This window comes from Pelodiscus sinensis, chromosome 6 (assembly GCF_049634645.1).
Source record: "Pelodiscus sinensis isolate JC-2024 chromosome 6, ASM4963464v1, whole genome shotgun sequence".
NCBI classification, from domain to species: Eukaryota; Metazoa; Chordata; order Testudines; family Trionychidae; genus Pelodiscus; species Pelodiscus sinensis.
Genome location: NC_134716.1, coordinates 85,391,577 through 85,408,769, shown reverse-complemented (window position 1 = coordinate 85,408,769; position 17,193 = coordinate 85,391,577). Strand labels below are relative to the sequence as shown.

The following is a 17,193-nucleotide window of genomic DNA, read 5'->3' as shown; positions in this document are numbered from 1 at the left end:
CTCTGCACGAGACATTTGCACATTATCTTGCTGGAGCTGAAGGCAGTAAGAAAGCATGCGCACATTTTGCACCCAGAATTGTCAGTCACACAGTTCAGATCCTCACAGACATCTCTATGATGCTTTACATAAACAGACAAGGCAGCGCCTACTATGTGCAGAGGCTGTCTGCCTATGGAATTGGTGCGTCCACAACCATGTTACACTTATAGCATCACACCTATCTGGGGCCAGCAACACCACGGTGGACTCCTTGAGCCACAACTTTTCCACAGTCCACGAGCTTCAGCAAGAGGCCACAAACTCAATATTCTACCAAAAGGGGTGGCTATTGATATTCCTCTTTGCTTCTCCCCAGAATACCAAATTCTGATACCGATTCTGATAGCTTTTTTTGATAGGATAATGAGTCTTGGGGATAAGGGAGAAGTGGCGGGTATGGTATTCCTAGACTTTAGTAAGGCATTTGATATGGTCTTGCATGATATTCTCCTCAATAAACTAGGGAAATACAATTTAGATGGGGCTATAAGGTGAATAACTGGCTGGATAACAGTTCTCAGAGAGTAGTTGTTAACAGTTCACAATCCTGCTGGAAGGGCATAACAAGTGGGGTTCTGCAGGGGTCTGTTTTGGGACTTGTTCTGTTCAATATCTTCATCAATAATTTAGAGTACGCTTATTAAGTTTGCAGATATGAAGCTGGGAGGGGTTGCAACTGCTTTGAATGATAGGGTCAAAATTCAAAATGATCTGGACAAACTGGAGACATGGTCTGAGGTAAATAAGATGAAATTTAATAAGGACAAATGCAAAGTACTCCACTTAGGAAGGAACAATCAGTTTCACACATACAGAATGGAAAGTGACAGTCTAGGAAGGAATACTGCAGAAAGGGATCTAGTGGTCAAAGTGGACCACAAACTAAATATGAGTTAACAGTGTGACGCTGTTGCAAAAAAACCAAACATGATTCTAAGATGCATTAACAGGTGTGTTGTGCGCAACACAGGAGAATGAATAACCCTGATGAATCATGTTTGGCCTGCAGGCTAGAGGTTCCCTCTTTCTGCCATAAAAGTCCCCAATCCCACATTCCTTGTACATCCAAAATCCTCACAGATATCAGAAGGAATTTTGGGTACCTAAAGAATGCATGGTTAGACTCATGTACAGAAATCTTGGTTGCACCTTGTAGTCAAACACAGAGAGGACGTTTACATGCTTATTATTAGCGCAAATGAACTGAAGTTCTAAAGTATTCAATAAATATTTGTTTTTCCATGAAGGGAAAATATGGATTAATGTATTTTATTTATTCAGAGAATAACATATGAAAAATACTAAATATTTACACATTTTACTTAAATCTGTAAAACTACATTAGGAAAGTATGCAGCTTCATAAAATAGTTGAATTGGTATTATTTAAAGAAACATTTATTTCATGTGTATTTTACGCAAACACAGACTGGAAGAAAACAGAAATCCCAGTATGACAACAAGCCATTTCCAAAATATGTTTCCTTTCCTTTCAATATATAATTCTTCCCCTACCAAAGCTGCTTAAACAGACTCCCGTGAACTTCTAGAAACAAACAAAATATTAGGATATTGAAACAAATGTCCAATTAACACATGGTAAAAAAGAAACCATCTTCATACTCAAGCACAAAACCACAGCAAGAGTATGTGATTATTTTGAGTGCGTCAGCTTCAACAAATGTTTCCTGAGGTTTCACAGTGGAGGTTGTATTTTATTCCCCCATCCCTCCTTACCCACATTCAGTAAACAAAACATCATACCACATGCCATAAAGCTTTAAACTAGTGTACTGCAGCAAAAGCATGCATTTAGTACTCTATTCAAATAAAAAGGAATCTGAGCATACTCCGTGGCTGTGTCTAGACTGGCATGATTTTCCTGAAATGCTTTTAACGGAAAAGTTTTCAGTTAAAAGCATTTTTGGAACAGAGCGTCTAGATTAGCATGGACGTTTGTCCGCAAAAGCACTTTTTGCGGAAAAGCGTCTGTAGCCAATCTAGACGCGCTTCTGTGCAAAAAAGCCCTGCTCGCCATTTTCGCGATTGGGGCTTTTTTGCGGAAAACAAATCTCAGCTGTCTACACTGGCTCTACACCGAACGGGAGCAGATAGTATTTCTGCAAAAAGCACTGGTTTCTTACAGTAGGAAGTCAGTGCTTTTGCGGAAATTCAAGCAGCCAGCGTAGACAGCTGGCAAGTTTTTCAGGAAAAGCGGCTGATTTTCCGGAAAAACTGGCCAGTCTAGACACAGCCCATATGTTAACAGACTATATGGTAACTATATAAAATAGGTTGTTATAATTGCTCCCAGGTCTTCACACATTTATTCGAAGTAGGTAAAATCTTGTAAGGCTCAATCAGGAGAGAGACTAGCATTCAATATTTGCAGCAACAAGTTTAACACCATCACAAAAAGAAAAAATAAAGGTAAAATAAATTATGTTTGGGAACATTTGCCATTTTCATAGTACCTACTGTAAAGTTAAATTTCTCATCTCTCTTTTGTAAGCGACAGGACATTTTTATTCACTCTGAATATAGCAAGCCAATGCTGTTGCTTGACAATTTTCTGTTACAAAATTTACATGAACCTCATTGTCACTGTATTGGAAAAGAGAAACCAAATTAAGTCCTAGTATTTATACAAATGTCCTATTAATTTGTATGCTATAAGCACATAGTAACACTTCAGCATATAATGATGCTATACATGCATGATGAGGCTAGCTCTGAAATAAAACACCAAAACATTTATAACAAACTTAAAACGAAATGTTTCAAAACTGATCAGACTTGTTTTCACTGGATAGAGGACAAGCTTCTAAGTGATGAGGTCTACTTGCATTCAGGAAAAATGCATTTTTAAGTTGCAAAACAGCAGGTGCCAAATGGTACCAAAAAAAAGTACAAACGCATGGTAAAATGCACACAGAGCAATGGCATGTGCAAATGCTGACTTGTAAGTGTCAATTTTTGTGCATGTATATTAACATTGATGTTTGGAGAAATTTTGCTCTAAACGTAGCATAATCTAAAATCAGGAAACCAACAAGTATTTTCCAATGGTTACTTCAATATTAGTGAGAACTGTGACATAAAATATAGTCCTAGCTGCTGTGAATTGTTTTATATGACAAGCTCAGTTGTCTAACACTAGCTTTTGTTTGCTAAAATCTGCTTCATAAACTTCTATGTAAAATTGGGAGAAATGCAGAATCCATACCCTGAGGTCCCCAAAATGCAGAATGATGCTCAATAGACTTAATTATATAGCTCAACTACAAATAATGAAATTGCAAACACAGCTTGGCTGGTAAATAATTTTCGTTTAATTCATGAGCTAATGGAGAGATGACTTGATATATTTCACTTATGGTACAGAAACTTTTTTAAAGGATTTTAAATCCTAAAACAGGAAATATTTTTACAGAATTTTACAAAAAACTGAATTGCAAATTTAAAAGTGTTTACCTGTATTTAACTAAAATAATAGCCAATAGCTTTTAATAAAAGTTCTTTATATTTCTTCTAGGGATGTAAAAATGTGTAAAACCACGTAACAAATCAATATTTACCCTGGGATCTAGGGGTAGGAAGGGATGGGCTCCCGCCGGCTTCCCTCCCCCCTCCCCTGCACTCTCAGGATCCTGGCTCCCAGGACCCTATGCACATTGGATTCTGCCTGCAGCAGAGCCCAAGTTATGGGTCAGGCAGCTGGGACCCTTGAGAGTTTAACCATTAACAGAAACAGATAAGCATCAGCTTACTGGTTAACCTCTTGGGGTAGGTCCACACTACAGGACAAAGTTGAATTAAAATACGCAACTTCAGCTACGTTAATTGTGTAGCTGAAGTCGAAGTAGCTTAACTTAACCTTTGGCGCTGTCCACACTGTAGGAAGTCGAAGGGAACAGAGTCTCCCTTCAACTTCCTTTACTCCTCGTGGAAACAGGACTACTGCCGTTGACTGGAGTGTCCCTCTCAGTTCGAATTAGTGTGTCTTCACTAGACCAGCAAATTCGAACCCTGGAAGATGAACAGCAGTAGCTTCAATCTTCCTCTGTAGTGTAGATGTACCCTTACATTTCTACTTGCTTCCTCACACTTCATCTATACACAAAGAAATACATAGATTCCTGTGCTGTGTTTAGAATGATGTATTACTATAATGAATCTACCCTACAATATATCAATTCAAATTTGTCCAAAATTGCACAGTTATTTTTTACTGGAGTGGTATAAAAATCTTCAAAGCTTATAAAACATTATGTTAGCAACTTCCTGTAGACACTGTTACTCAGATTACTGGAGCATGTATCCCTTCCGCTGGTTCTAGCCATTAACTGACCACTGCTGCTACTAGGTTCAGGACTCTTTTTACAGCAAAAGAGATTTCTAACCTGCCTCTGACACTCAGAAGAGGCATAATAATAAATCAAAGGATCAATGCAGCAGCTTACACTGCTGATACAAACACAGAGGAGATAAGCAAAATAGAGATATTCTAACTGGTTGTTGTAAGAAAAAGATACATAATGAATTAATAAAAGGATATTTGTTGGGCCAAAACAAATAATAAAAACAGAGAAAACAGCTGCAGACAAGAGTAAAGCACGTGTCTTCTTACTTTGCTTTGCAACAATATTAGAAGAGATTAGACATTGGATGATACACACATAACAAACAGCAGTAATTATTAATGGCACAAAAAAGAAAATGGATGAGAAAATGGAGAAGAAATTCCGGTAATATCTCTTAAGTTCAGATTCTTCTAGTACATCATGGCAGGTTGTAATGTTTAACTGAGGTATTTTCACAGTTTGCTCTGTGATAAGAATGGGTATAACACCAACTATGGCTATAAGCCATATGGTAAAGCAGATTAAGGAGGCACGCATTAATGTACGCCATGAGAGAGACTGCATAGGATACACCACAGCTAAGAAACGATCAATGCTTATAACAGTCATCAGCAATATCGAACAGTACATGTTACAGTAGAATGCAGCAGTGATGAGACGACACATTTCAGGTCCAAAAACCCAGTGGTTTCCAGAAAAATGGTATGCAATCTTAAAAGGAAGCACACTTACAAACAATACATCCGCTGAGGCCAAATTCAGCATATATACTATGGCTGGCTTTTTAACTTTCATTTTTATCAGGAATACAAATATTGCTGTAATGTTCAGAGGGAGACTTAGCATAACCACTAATGTGTAAACTGAAGGAACAAAACGAGTCAACCATTGACTAGTCAGGTATCTCTCAGCATCATGAGAGATGAATATTGTTTGTGTTGATACATTTGTAGTTATATTGATTAATTCTGATCCAACTTTTGAATCACTATCAATGGCTTCAGGAGGTATAGGTTCATAGGTGTTCTCTTTGTTATAATATACAAAGGTTCTTCCCCGCACGGTGTCATTCCTTGAAGTTTTTTCTGAGAATTCAAAAACAATAAGATTAGTATGCAAGATATTTGTACACAGTTTTCTAGCATGAATATAGTTTACCAAGAAGAAGAATGGTATTGTGGTTACATCATCACACGAGAATTCAGGAAATCATTTTGTATTTGTGGTGCTGCTCGTGATTGCCTACGTGACATTTGACAAGTTGCTTAATCTCTCTTTGTCCCCTGATCTTCGTAGGGCCCTCTAGGTACCCTTGTAACACAATAAATCCTGTTACTCTTTGATTAGATTTGCCAAGCTCTTTTATAGTTGTTATAGCGATCTAGTGTCTCCTTGCTATTCAAGCATAAAACTCCATTAGGAGCAATAGTAATGACATGCACATAGCCAAAAGAGCACGTTTACCACTGAAAAACTAAGTTTAAATTGGGGATGTGAATGAGTACAGGCAATCCCCGGGTTACATGGATCCGACTTACATCGGATCCCTACTTACAAACGGGGTGAAGCAACCCCGCACTAGCTGCTTCCCCCCAGCAGACCAGGGAGACGCGAAGCTAGCGTCCCCCCCCCAGCAGACTAGGGAGACGCAAAGCGGCTTTTCTCAGCAGACACCTCAGCTTGAGAATAAAGGACGGAGAGAAGTGAGGTGTGGGAGAATAAAACTGAGCTCTGGAGAAATGTTTGGCTAGAGTTTCCCCTACAATATGTACCAGTTCCGACTTACATACAAATTCAACTTAAGAACAAACCTACAGTACCTATCTTGTACGTAACCCGGGGACTGCCTGTAGTTGATTAGCTGATAAACCTAGGCATATTGGTTAATCTAGTTCACTACTCGCATTTCCCCCTCACCCCTTGCTGTCTCTATATTAGAGGCAGCAAGGGGGAGGGAAGCAGGAGCCAGTGCTGGGGGAAGCGGGCTTAAAAGATGCTTCCCCCCCCCCCCCAGCAGCAGCTCCACAGTGCTGCCTGTCCCCCTCTCTCCACACTGCTGCCTCTAACAGAGGCAGCAGTGTGGATGTGGGGGCAGGGGAGGTGGATGTGGGAGTAGGGGAGGCAGCTGCGAAGCAGCCTCTGCCCATAGCGAAATCTGTTTTACAGCAGCCACCCCTGCCTGCGGTGGGCCCAGGCTCACCATGGACAGAGACTGCTTCATAACAAGCAGGCCCTGTTCAGAAGGGGAGCGGAGCTCCCCGCAGACAGAGGCTGCTTTGAGGCAGCCTTCCCTGTCCCCCCAGTAGCCTCCGTCTGTGGGGAGCTCAAACCCTCTCGTGGACAGGGGCTGCTGCCACCCCACGCTGCTCTCTCTATCAGAGGCAGCATCCGGTCTGTGAGGGGAGCTGATTTTTAAACTATTTCTCCTTGCGGACCGGCTCCCGCCTGGCATCCTACGCTGCTGCCTCTTATACAGAGGCATCAGAGCAGGGGGCTCTCTGGGAGTGGGGCTGGAGCCACTGGCTGCCGTTCCCACCCCTGGGGACTACAGAATAGTCTACTAGCCGCTAAGAATTCATGTGGTTAGTTGATTGTTCTATTACCCACTATCTAACATCCCTAACAAACACATTAACAAAGTTCAAAGATTTGGATGAAATACAGTTCTATATGACAGATGAATGATTTCTGTTCAATGGGACAAAAAGGTTAACATTTTTCTATATAACTACCTTTTATATTCTGTAAACTAAACAGAATTACAATACCACTTAAGATATAGTAAGTAAAAATTGTACATTATTCTACTTCCTAAATGTCCTTTAGCAGGCAAATGGTTGCAACTGCAAGAACACAATTTACACCTTTTTTGGAGGGAGTTACAGGAACAATTTATTGATTCTATAAAAGTAGAATTCAACAATATATTTCTATATTGGCATTACTTGGTGTATATTTTAATTAAATTTCTTTTAAGTTTATACCATACAGTGGCAATCTAAAGATTCTACACCAGAAAATTAGTCATAAAAATATAACAAACACCTTCCATGGGAAATAAGTTTTAAAAATATGTCATACAGACTACAGTAAACACCATGTTGTATACCTTCCATTTATCACATACTCAGGAAGCATTAGTTGAACCAGGAACCAAAGTCTAATTACTTTTATTCACAGCATAGCAGGGACATTGTAATTAAAAATATATTTTAAAACAATTTTCTGGTAAACTGCTTAATCATGTCTGATGTACATTAAACTTACAACACCAAATATTTAAATAGTATTTATTCTTTTCATCTTCATACAGTGATGATAGAAATATACAGAAAATTACTGAAGTATCTTAAAAACTAACAAACTCTACCCTATCAAATTCTAAAACAGTAAATTTAACCTACATTGTATAATAAATTAAAAATATAAAATCCATAATAAAAACTTGTGAAATACACAAAAAATGCACACTCATACATGAGCTCATGTATGCTTTTATGTATCAGATTTTCATTTATGACAACAATTGGTTAAGTACTCATTGTCATATTTGCAACTTCTATAATTTGATTCAGAGTCATCCACATAGAGGCACATTACCAATGGAAAAAGCTTGTTACTAGCAGTGCTCATGGCAATATATTATTTATTTTCTGTCAATGGAAGTTTATTTTACTTAAAATTTCAAGTATAGTGTCTGCAACTTAGAAAGGGTAACACTGATGCAGAAGAATGAGAAAACGGAATTGATCAGTTTGTCTTTATATGAATAGAGAATCAAACACAAACAATATACATGGCAAAAAATTCTTTAAATTAGAAACACCACCATTTATGGAAAATGTCTTTCCATCTGTAGCCCTGAAAACCCTTTAACAAGGCACTTAAGCAACATTATTCCTGTCTTATAGAATCATACAAGGGTAGGACTGGAAGGGCCTCAATAGGTTATCTAGTTCAGACCCCTACATTCAAGGCAGGGCTAAGTAATAACACTAGTACATTCCTGACTGGTGTTTAGATTAGAACATAAAAATACAAGAATGGCCGTAGTGGGACCATCTAGTCCACTATCCTATCTTCTGAAAGTGGCCAATGCCAGGGCTTCAGAGGGAATGAACAGAACAGGTAATCATCCCCTATTGCCTATTCCCAGCTTCTGGCAAAACGGAGGCTAAGGTTTTGTCTCATCCGTTCTTAAAAGACTCCAGTGATGGTTATGCACAACCTCCCTAGGCAATTTGTTTCAGCGCTTACCTACCCTGATGGTACACAATGGGAAGGCGGTATTAGCAGAGTTGTTGCAGCCTTGCGTTTTCCCGGTTACTGGCCTAACCTCGGTTGGTAAGTTCCCACACAAGAAGAGCTTTGTGTCGCTCCAAAGCTTGCCTCCTCAACAGCAGTGGGTCCCCATCCCTCTCCTTGCTTCTCCAAGGCGGCACGGTAACACAGCTAAGCAGCTAACCTCGCTGCCCCTTAAACAAACCAACCCTGCCGCTGGCCGTGGGCACAGGCGAGGATTAAGGCTAGTCTCGATCTTGGCAGCAGCTGGCCCTGCGGCCGCTAGGAACGATATGAGGACACAAAGGGGGAGCCAGAATCCAGCCCTAGGAAGCCCGGGGTCCGAGGAGCCGTATGGGATGCCCCGGCCGGGCAGAGCTCTCCGGGAAACCCTGCCCAGTGGCCATGGCTGCCGCCCCAGCAATCCCTTCCCAGGGACGGTGGGTCGCTGCTCCCGGGCAGCCCTCAGCCTGGCGAGCCCCTCTACCTCCGCCACCGTGGGCCAGCGCCTCGCTCCTAGCCCGCTGGCTTGCTCACAGGTGAGGTGGCCCGCCCGGCTCCGTGTGCCAGGCAGGGACCTGGAGCGCCCCGGGTCGGGAGGAGGAGACACGCCGAGCGGGACTCACCGTTGGCTGGCGCGCAGAAGGCGAGCAGGGGTCCGAGCAGGGCGAGCCCGCCGAATAGCAGCATCTGGCGCCCCATGGCTGCCTCGCCCGCGGGCCGGGGTCTCTGCAAGCTGCTTGTCGTCCACGGCTCTCCCGAACGCATAGGAAGTGCGCGGGGAACGGGGCTTATAAGCGGCCCCGGGGGCGGAGGGGAAGCGGCGGCCCCCTCTGTCACAGGCGCTGACCGCACAGCCCCGCTCGCTGCTCCCCGCAGCCCTGGGAGAGGCGCCACCGCTTCCCTCTACGTTGTCGGGGAGGAGCTAGCAGGCGGGTTGCGGACGGAGCAGGCTTCCCGGCTACCCGAGCCCGCCCTCAGTGTCCCTCCAGCCGCGCCACGTGCCCCAGGGAGGGGGGAGACGCCCTCTGTGTGTCCTCGCCCTGCAACAAAGGAGCCCGGGCTCGTTCAGTGCCGGAAGGAAACGTTCCCCGGTCCCACCAGGCCAGGCCCCACAGTTGAGCCTTCCCGTCTCATAGACTTTAATAAGGTCAGAAGGGACCATTATGATCATCTAGTCTGACCCCCTGCACAGTGCAGGCCACAGAATCTCACCCACCCCTCCTAGAATAATCCTCTCACCTGTATCTCAGATATTGAACCCTTCAAATCGTTTGAAGACCCCAAGATGCAGAGAATCCTCCAGCTGCCCACAGTGTATCCAGCACAAGCCAAAACGAACTGATCTGAGCAGAGTAAAAAGTTCACAAAGGCGCGCTCTGGTGCTTTGCTGGCAAGGGTGGGGGTTGATGCCTGGGAAGATTTCAATATTCATATTATTGATACAGACCTTTTCACCTCCTTTGAGCAGCTCCTCTGGCGCAACCCACCCAGCCAATCACACCTTGGACCTGGCCTTCAGCTTTGCTGTCTAGAGCAGAACATTACCTCATCGTGGCAGCGATAAGAGCTTTGCAAATAACTAGTCAGAGCTAAAACCTTCATTTCACTATGAAGACCTCTGAACTCCATAAAAAAACATGCTAAAGGATACACTCCACCCACATGCTAAGGAATAGAGGATCTAGTGAAGGATATACAAGACGTGGGCATTGATGCAATGGCCCCCAAGTGTCCCTTCCTCATCACCAATACATATCTCAAGTTTTCTAGCATCCTGCATCAGATGAAGGGAGAGAGTTGGAAACTTGAACACTAGTAGTGGAAGACAAAAACTGTACCCTTCCATCAACTGGATCTGAAGAAGTTGGTCTGTAAGTTCAAAGATTTCCAAGAAATCAGGTAATTTCTACTAGCATAGGTACTTCTAGATCCATCACTCTCAAACTTTTTGGCCCATGGTTCACCCTGCTCACAGACCTTTCCACTGACCACCAGCCACCCACACATGACAAAATGGGTGCAGGACGACATAGGGGCGCAAGTGCATTTTCTGGCCAGGAGATACGGTGCAGGAACAAACTTGGGGTGGGAATCTGGCCAGGAGGGAGGCTGCAGGAGTAGGCTCCGTTGGGGGGGGAGAGAGGATTGGGAAGGAAGGTAGGGTGTGAGGGTTGTGTGGGTGGGAGGATGCAGGAGCAAGGTTTTGGTTGGAGAGTGTCTGTGTGTTCATGATGGGGGTATAGGATTTGGGCATGAGGGACATAGGGAGCAGTTTCCTGGCTCTGTGCCCCCTGCTGCATCCACGCACCAACCCCTGTTGCTGCTGTTAGTGGGCTGTGATTCTGGGCAGCAGGAGCAGTGGGAAAAATGGTTTCCTGTGTTGCAATTCCCCCATTTGTGGGGGTGAGGGTGCAGCAGTGCGCAAAGCTGCTTCCTTCCCCCACAAGCTGGATCTAGCCTACAAGGCTCACCAATGTCATCCATCAACCTATGCAGTGTTGTTCGTTGTAGTTAACTGTACATCTGGTCTCCTTCAGTTCCCAGGAACAAGGGATTGTTTCTATGAATTATCGGTATGTTAAATGAAAGTTACATAAAGAATTTCATACCAGTTTAAAATCTGTCATTAAGTTAGACTTGGATGTTTATGTAGAATAATTTTTAGGTAAAATCATTGCTCCACCTAAATCAGTGGGAAGGTGAAGATTTGTTAGTCTCTTTTGTGTGGTTTTCTCTACGGATATTAAAGACTAGTCACTAGAGGCAGCCGGGGGGGGGGGGGGGGGGCGGGAGGAGGAAAAGAAGAGGAGGAGCAATACTTCATAATACTTTGAAACCCCAAGGTGACCGCTGCACAGCTGATCCACGAATCAGCTGTGCGGTGGGCTGCCCTTTTAAAATGCTGCCTCTGCATGATTCAAAAGGGTAACCCTGGAGCCCGCAGTCAGCTGGGGAGTCCCCAGCTGACCCCAGGCTCCTAGCAGCATAGTGTGGAGTCTGGAGTCAGCGGGGCCCAGGCTCCATGGCTTTGAAATGCACAAGAGCCCCCGCTGGGGACTCTTGTGCATTTCAAAGAAGATGTGCCTGGAGGCTGCACATGTAGTTCTGCATTCCTCCCACTACCAGGGCTCTTGAACATTTCAAAGGAGGAATGCGGAAGTGCCTATCAACTAGTTGACAGAAATTCCGACAACTAGTCAGTTAACCGCATTTTAACATCCTTAGTTTTCTCCTGAGCATCAACACATGATGGATTAAATCTTAGCATTAAAATGTTTTATAATGTGGTGTGAATGTTAATAGGAATTCTGAATAAAGTGTTTAACTTATGAAAGGGATCAAATGTTCAGTAAATATAGCAAATTTTTTTTATAGAGATGGGGTAGGTCAAAGCTGGTATGTGCATACTAACTAGAAGAACTAGTAATGACAATCATACTATATAGTGCTGAAATTTATCCAGTCTATTTTTAATCATATACAATTACAACATGTCAACTACACTACCAAGACTACTGTAGTTATAAAGTAGTGAGCATGACACTGGTAAAACAGCTGCCAGCTCTTGCTAAGGCTGTTGGCAGTAGCTGAGCACAGATAAATTCATAGCTGAAAATCAGATCAGCTCACCTATATGTCCAAGACAGGTGTGAAACTTAAGTGTTTAGTCTCTATAAAGCGTGTATAAGTTGCTGCATGTATTAATTTTACTAATTAAGTTGTATTCTATACTATAAAGTAATATATAAGGTTTGCTTGCTGCTAACTGTAAAAATACCTGCTCTGAACTTGTGAACCCAGGAGGAGGATTGGTTCCCTGACCTATCAAGGCATTCCAAGACATGGGGCTTTATGAAACATCACAATACAAAGACTGCGTTAATTGTCCTCTTATACCCATGTTGGTGTTACATGCAAGAAAGCTCATCTAGTTTTAAAAATTGTGGAAAGAGGAAGTAAAGATGCCTGACATGACATTCTTCTGCTTTGCTTGTATGGATTTTCACAGGGCTGGAACTAGGAAATGAAATCAGCCATCTTAAGAATCAACCTGGGTTAACCCCAAAGAGACATTGTGTTGATGTGTTACTACATCTGTGTCACCTTTTGGAACCACAGGCGGGGGGGTGTGTGTCCTGCTTTAACCTATTAATAACATTCATTCACTTTTGTAGTTAATAAATCCTTAGTTGACTATAAAGATAAGCTACATGCATTGTCTTTAGTGTTAGATTCTAGGTACAAATTGACCTGGGAATAAGTGCCTGGTCTCTTGGGACTCGGAACAACTTGAATATTTTGTGATCTTTGGCATAAGTGACCATTTTTCACTAAGTCTACCTTGCTTGGCTGGCAAAATAGGCTGGAATGCCTAAGAGGACTGTCTAACTCCATGGCAAAGTTGTTTTGCACTTTAGGAGTTCACACTTGTTACTGGATTGGTGAAATCTAATAATAATAGCACTAATATGGGATATCTTCTGTGTGTTTGTTTAAAAAAAAAAAAGTCCACCCTGAAGCTAGCACTCGGTCATGAACTACTCCAAACAGTGTTACATCAGAGTACCCACAATATAATCTCTTTATACAGTTTGTCTAAAAAAAATTAATATTTGCTGAATGTATTAATTCAACAGAACTCCATTTTCCATCTATCCTTTTAAAACTTAGTCATGTGAAAAGTAGCTCAGATGTAGTTACTAATAAAATAATCACACTTAATGATGTACAGCACATGAAAGTTACTAGTGTTTGTTTTTTCCTTGGGGAGCAAAACAAGGTTTCAATTTAAATTGGACTTTCCAGCTTTGTAAAACCATTGAAGACAGTAGGAAATTTCTTATCTGATAATTCTGTTAGCAGCTTTTCTCCTCCATTATTTATGGGCAAATGCCCATCTGTGGATTTCAGAACACTAAGTGTTCCTCGACAAGTTTCAAGTCTCAGAGGGGTAGCAGTGCTAGTCTGCATCTGCAAAAACAATGAGAAGGTCCCGTGGCGCCTTAAAGGCTAACAGATTTAAGCAAAAACTTGTGGGTAAACACCGCTAGCAGATGCATCTGATGAAGTGATTTTTACCCACAAATGCTTATTTCCAAGTAAATCTGGTAGTGTTTAAGGTACCACTAGATTCCTCATGGTTTTTGGAAAAAAAAATCAGTTTAAATTCAAGTCATGGGTTGAATTCAGAGAGAAGCTGCTAAAATAAAATGAATTTTTTCATTATGCAGCTTTTCTCTTCAGTCATTACTCATAGGAATTAGTGAGCAATGAATCCTTAAACTAGGGTGGGGGAAGGATAAGCAGACTTTAATTACAGGAAACCTATGGACAAAAGGAACAAAGCAAACATGATTCTGGGATGCATTCACAGGAGTGTTGTGAGCTAGACAATAAATTTGTCTTCCTAAAATGCATGCAAGGGGCTAATGTGAAGGTTGGGCTGGCATTCAGTACATTGTTTGCACTTACCTGCCCACAAAAAGGGAATTTGAATGTTACGAGAATGACCTCATTTTGCATTGTATCAAGTGCATTATCTCATGTCCTCAAAAGAAATTTCAGTCTGAATTTGATGCCACCTAGCCTATGTAAAGTGTAACTACTGATGACCCCTAGCCCTGAAAATAATTGATGCAATGAAATTTTGGATCTTTGCAAATCTTTACTGCTTGCATTGAGATAAAAAGTGCCTCTTGATTTTGAAGAACTGGTCACTCTCTCTCTTTTCCAACATCTGTATTTATGAATGATCCATTTCTCCAGACAGTATGCTGATTGGCATTTTGTAGATCATGATTATAGGTGTTAACATATGTCGCGAGAATCACAGGTCCGATGATGCATACCCAAGGGGGGGAAGGACAGAACCAAGTGGACAGTTTTATCAAATAAAAAATATTTATTTATGACAGTGGTGAATTTATAGTATTTATTCTAAGATTTTTAATAGACCGTGTTAATAACGAATTTACACTATTATATTTAGTCTATGATTTCTAGTTAAACGTGTCTGAGATATAAGGATGGGAATGCCAGCTACACTAATTAAATAGTGATAACTACAAACTCTATGTACTACCCCAAAACAACAACAACACTAAGCTTACACAACAAGAAAAAAAATCAGATCATACACAGCACAACTTACACAGCACATGGAACATTTCACAGATACCAGTTCGGTTGCGAAGGCCTTGGTTACGCCCGAGAGTCGGGGGAGGTGGCTGGTCAGTTGATCAGGCCGGCAGCGCTTTGAAGTATATGAGAAGGCACACGCATGGTGGTATGTGTGTTGCGAAGACCTCCTAGAGCGAACTGTGCGATGGGTATTTATCCCCAAATCTGCACATCACTTTCCCGCGCTTGCATATTACCATATATGGCCCAACGGTCACCAAGTGGGGGGGGGGGTCTGTGTCCCAGGGGTTGGGCCGAAACTGTGCAGGTTTCATGCGACCAGGTAAGCTCCGCAGTTCTCACCCCAAGGTGACGGGTGGGAGAGTCTGAGGCTATTTTCCCCTTTTCACACCTTCCCTTTTTCTAAAGGCAATGGTATGCAGGAAGGGTGCGGCCGGTTTCTCTCAAGGAGTCCTGCAGCCCATATAGCAAGAGTGGCCTGGCCAAACTTTTTTACTGGGGGAGGGAAGGGCAGTTTCTTTTCTCTAACAATGCGACCAGACACAATTTTAGGTGCAGAAGCTAGACAAGGAAGTTTCGTACAGCTTGTTGTGAACTCACATACATAAATTCTCTTTGTGTTGAGGATTTTGTTGGTTTTGAGAAAAATGAATCTAGATTTTCTTTGGAAGCATCAGTACCAGATTTTTCCCTCTGCCAGAGGGAAAGTTTCTTCGTGGAAACCGTTGCATGACATGGAAAGCCCCTCAAAATGCTAACTGGCAAAGGACACTTCATACAACCTCTCTCATTGAGCCTGAAACACTCATTGTCCCAACTCACTCATCAATATTTGTAGCAAGAAATTGTCAAGTAAGATGTAAACAAATTGAGAATATGCTGGCATTAATATTAATGGGATGTATGTACTGGTGGTACACAAAGAATTATAGATGTGTGCTAGAAATATGTTCCTAAAATGTGGTTGGCGGGCAATGCCCAAGTCCATCCTATCCTAGACAATTTTACTAAGTTAACTACATCGCCAGTGTAAATTAAACAAGACAGGGATTTCTTTACAGATAAAGAATTGATCACTAGAACTAAGATAGGTACAAGTGATCATGGCTTGATCACATTTATATAATGTGCAAGCAGAAGAAAATGCAGATTGTCTAATACACACCTGTACTTCAAAAAGGACAATTTCATAAAGCTGAAAACAATAATGAGCATAATCAGTTGAGAAGTAGAATTTAATCAGAAAAACATGACATTTAATTGGGAATCATTTAAGAGCACCTTACCAAATGCTCCAAAAGCCAAAATCGAATAAGGCATCCATGCTGGTTAAAACACTTTAGAAAGTGAACACAGCTATAAAAAAGGTTACAAATGGAAGAAAGTAGTAGATAGGACTAACTATCATTCGGAAGTTAGGAATGGTAGAAAAATTGGTAGGGAAGCAAAATGACAAGGAGAAATCTAAGGCCAGCAGACTTCAGCACAATAGGGAATTTTTAAAATATGCTGACAAAGCTTTTGGTCCCTTATAACGAACAACTATTTACCCAATATCAGTAATACAGGAAATACAAGTATTCAATAAACATTTATTCTTTTTTGGGGGAAAAACAAGTGAGTCTCATTAAATAGTGGTAACATTTTCCATTCCATAAGTACCTCAAGGAGATGTTAGAGAAACAGTTAAAGTTAGACTTTTTAAAATCAGCAGGTCCAGGTAACTTGCATCCAGGAGTTTTAAAAGACCCGTCTGAAGACCTTGCTGGACCATTTACGTTGATTTTCAATACGTCTTGGAGCACTGGGAAAGTTCCAAAAGAGTGGAAGAAACCTAATGTGCTTTTATTTTTTTTTTTAAAGTGTAAATGTAAACCTGGGTAACTGGAGCTTTGTTAACCTGACACTGACCCATGGAGCAGTTGGTATGGAACTTGATTAGTAATTAATATAATTAATGCACATCAGCCTGGAAGACAGTCCTAAATTTGATTTAAAAAAGTAAGATTACAGATTTGGTTGATAAAGGTAATAGCATTGATATATTACACTTACACTTCTGTAAGGCATGTAACTTAATAAAAACTAGTTCTGGTACACACCTTTTAAGACTGAGGTTGATACATTGGAGAGGGTTCAGAGGACAGCCATGAGAATGGTTAACATTAGAAAATACACTCAGGAATTTTAAACTCTTTAAAATGAATAGATTAAGGATGACTACATTACAGCATCTTTCTGCATAGAATGTTGTAACAATACAAAGGCTGGAAGCTGAAGCTAGACACATTCATACTGGGAATAGGGAGTATATTTTTCTGTGATGGTCCCTTTTTGGCCTTTGAATTTGTGGGTCTACAGTG

At 41.7% G+C, this 17,193-nt stretch overlaps 1 protein-coding gene across 1 annotated transcript; it reads right to left on the bottom strand.

The window, feature by feature from the left end:
- Positions 1–1,421: 1,421 nt before the first annotated feature.
- F2R (coagulation factor II thrombin receptor) lies at positions 1,422–9,696 on the bottom strand. Its single transcript, XM_006119124.4, has 2 exons — positions 9,313–9,696; positions 1,422–5,490 (listed from the first exon to the last, which is right to left on the bottom strand). The coding sequence occupies exons 1-2, from the start codon at positions 9,452–9,454 to the stop codon at positions 4,310–4,312; spliced, it is 1,323 nt and encodes a 440-aa protein (XP_006119186.2). The 5' UTR covers positions 9,455–9,696; the 3' UTR covers positions 1,422–4,309.
- Between the last annotated feature and the right edge of the window lie 7,497 nt (positions 9,697–17,193).

Coding starts and splice junctions, on each gene's coding strand:
- F2R (XM_006119124.4), bottom strand. CDS start 9,454: ATGCGTTCGGGAGAGCCGTGGACGACAAGCAGCTTGCAGAGACCCCGG. Junction 5,491..9,312: donor CTTCTGCGCGCCAGCCAACG/GTGAGTCCCGCT, acceptor TTGAATTCTCAG/AAAAAACTTCAAGGAATGAC.